Genomic DNA, 898 nt, shown 5'->3' on the forward strand with positions numbered 1-898 from the left:
CTCCGCTCACGCTGCTCCCAGCTGCACCCTTCGCCTCTCGCCCACTCCCGACTTCGTGTCTCCGCCTGCCCGCCTCCCTGCCACCGCCACCACCAAGAGGCTCGGAGCGCTTTCCCACTCTGTTTGCCAGGACCCCTCCTCCAGAGCCCGGCCCCCCTCCCACCCTCTGAGGGTTCAGGCTATCCCGGTCACACCTTGCCGTGTGCGAAACCCCGCGGCCTGCCGGCTGCTGGGAGCAGGGCTGCGCCCTTGGGGTGGGAGCACACTGCCCACCGCATCCCTCAGCTCTCCAGGGTTGGGGGAACCACCTCTCTCCTTCCCCTCCATTCCTGGTGACGGACTGTTCCTGTCTGTTCTGCCCTCCCTGTTCAGGTATTTTACAACGGCGCCAACGTGAAGCAGGTGGACGTCCCCACGCTGACCGGCTCCTTTGGTATCCTGGCCTCTCACGTCCCCACCCTGCAGGTCCTCAAGCCGGGAGTCGTGACAGTCTACGCTGAGGATGGCACAGCCACCAAGTACTTTGGTAAGTAAAGCAGGCAGAGCTGGGGAGGGAGGAAGGTGTGCGTGGGGGATGTTCTCAGGGCTTTCACAAGGGAGGCTCTGCCGATCAAGGTGCGCCCTGGTGCACTTCCAGGGATTTCTGCTTTCCCAGCCTCCCAGGGGCTGCTGGAGGCTGCCCTTCGGGGCTGGGGTCTGCCCTGGAAGATGGGGCTCTGTGTGAGGCTGTGGTCTGGGGTCAGGTGCTCTTGGTTCTGCTCAGGCTCTCTGGGAGCATCCCCTGCTTTTGGTAGGAAACAAGTCCCTGGGGGGCCTGGGGAACGTTACGGGAGGGCATCGAGGTTTTGGTTTGGCAAAGGGATTGTGGAAGATCCAGGGATCAGCTTGCCAGTGCTGT

At 63.4% G+C, this 898-nt stretch overlaps 2 protein-coding genes across 2 annotated transcripts in view; one reads left to right on the top strand and one right to left on the bottom strand.

Annotated features, from left to right (window-relative positions):
• Positions 1–327, bottom strand: part of LOC104127395 (CACN subunit beta associated regulatory protein) — an 8,949-nt gene extending 8,622 nt beyond the window's left edge. The window contains exon 1 of the mRNA XM_035895607.1: positions 195–327. Coding sequence (XP_035751500.1) covers positions 195–327 — 133 coding nt within the window. The remainder of the gene's footprint in view (positions 1–194) is intronic.
• A 12-nt stretch (positions 328–339) lies between these two features.
• ATP5F1D (ATP synthase F1 subunit delta) overlaps positions 340–898 on the top strand; it is a gene marked incomplete at its 5' end in the record, with an annotated part of 4,240 nt that continues 3,681 nt past the window's right edge. The window contains one exon of the mRNA XM_009640064.2: positions 340–526. Coding sequence (XP_009638359.2) covers positions 340–526 — 187 coding nt within the window. The remainder of the gene's footprint in view (positions 527–898) is intronic.

Source organism: Egretta garzetta, unplaced genomic scaffold (genome assembly GCF_000687185.1).
Source record: "Egretta garzetta isolate BGI_Z169 unplaced genomic scaffold, ASM68718v1 scaffold396, whole genome shotgun sequence".
In the NCBI taxonomy this organism is placed as follows: Eukaryota; Metazoa; Chordata; class Aves; order Pelecaniformes; family Ardeidae; genus Egretta; species Egretta garzetta.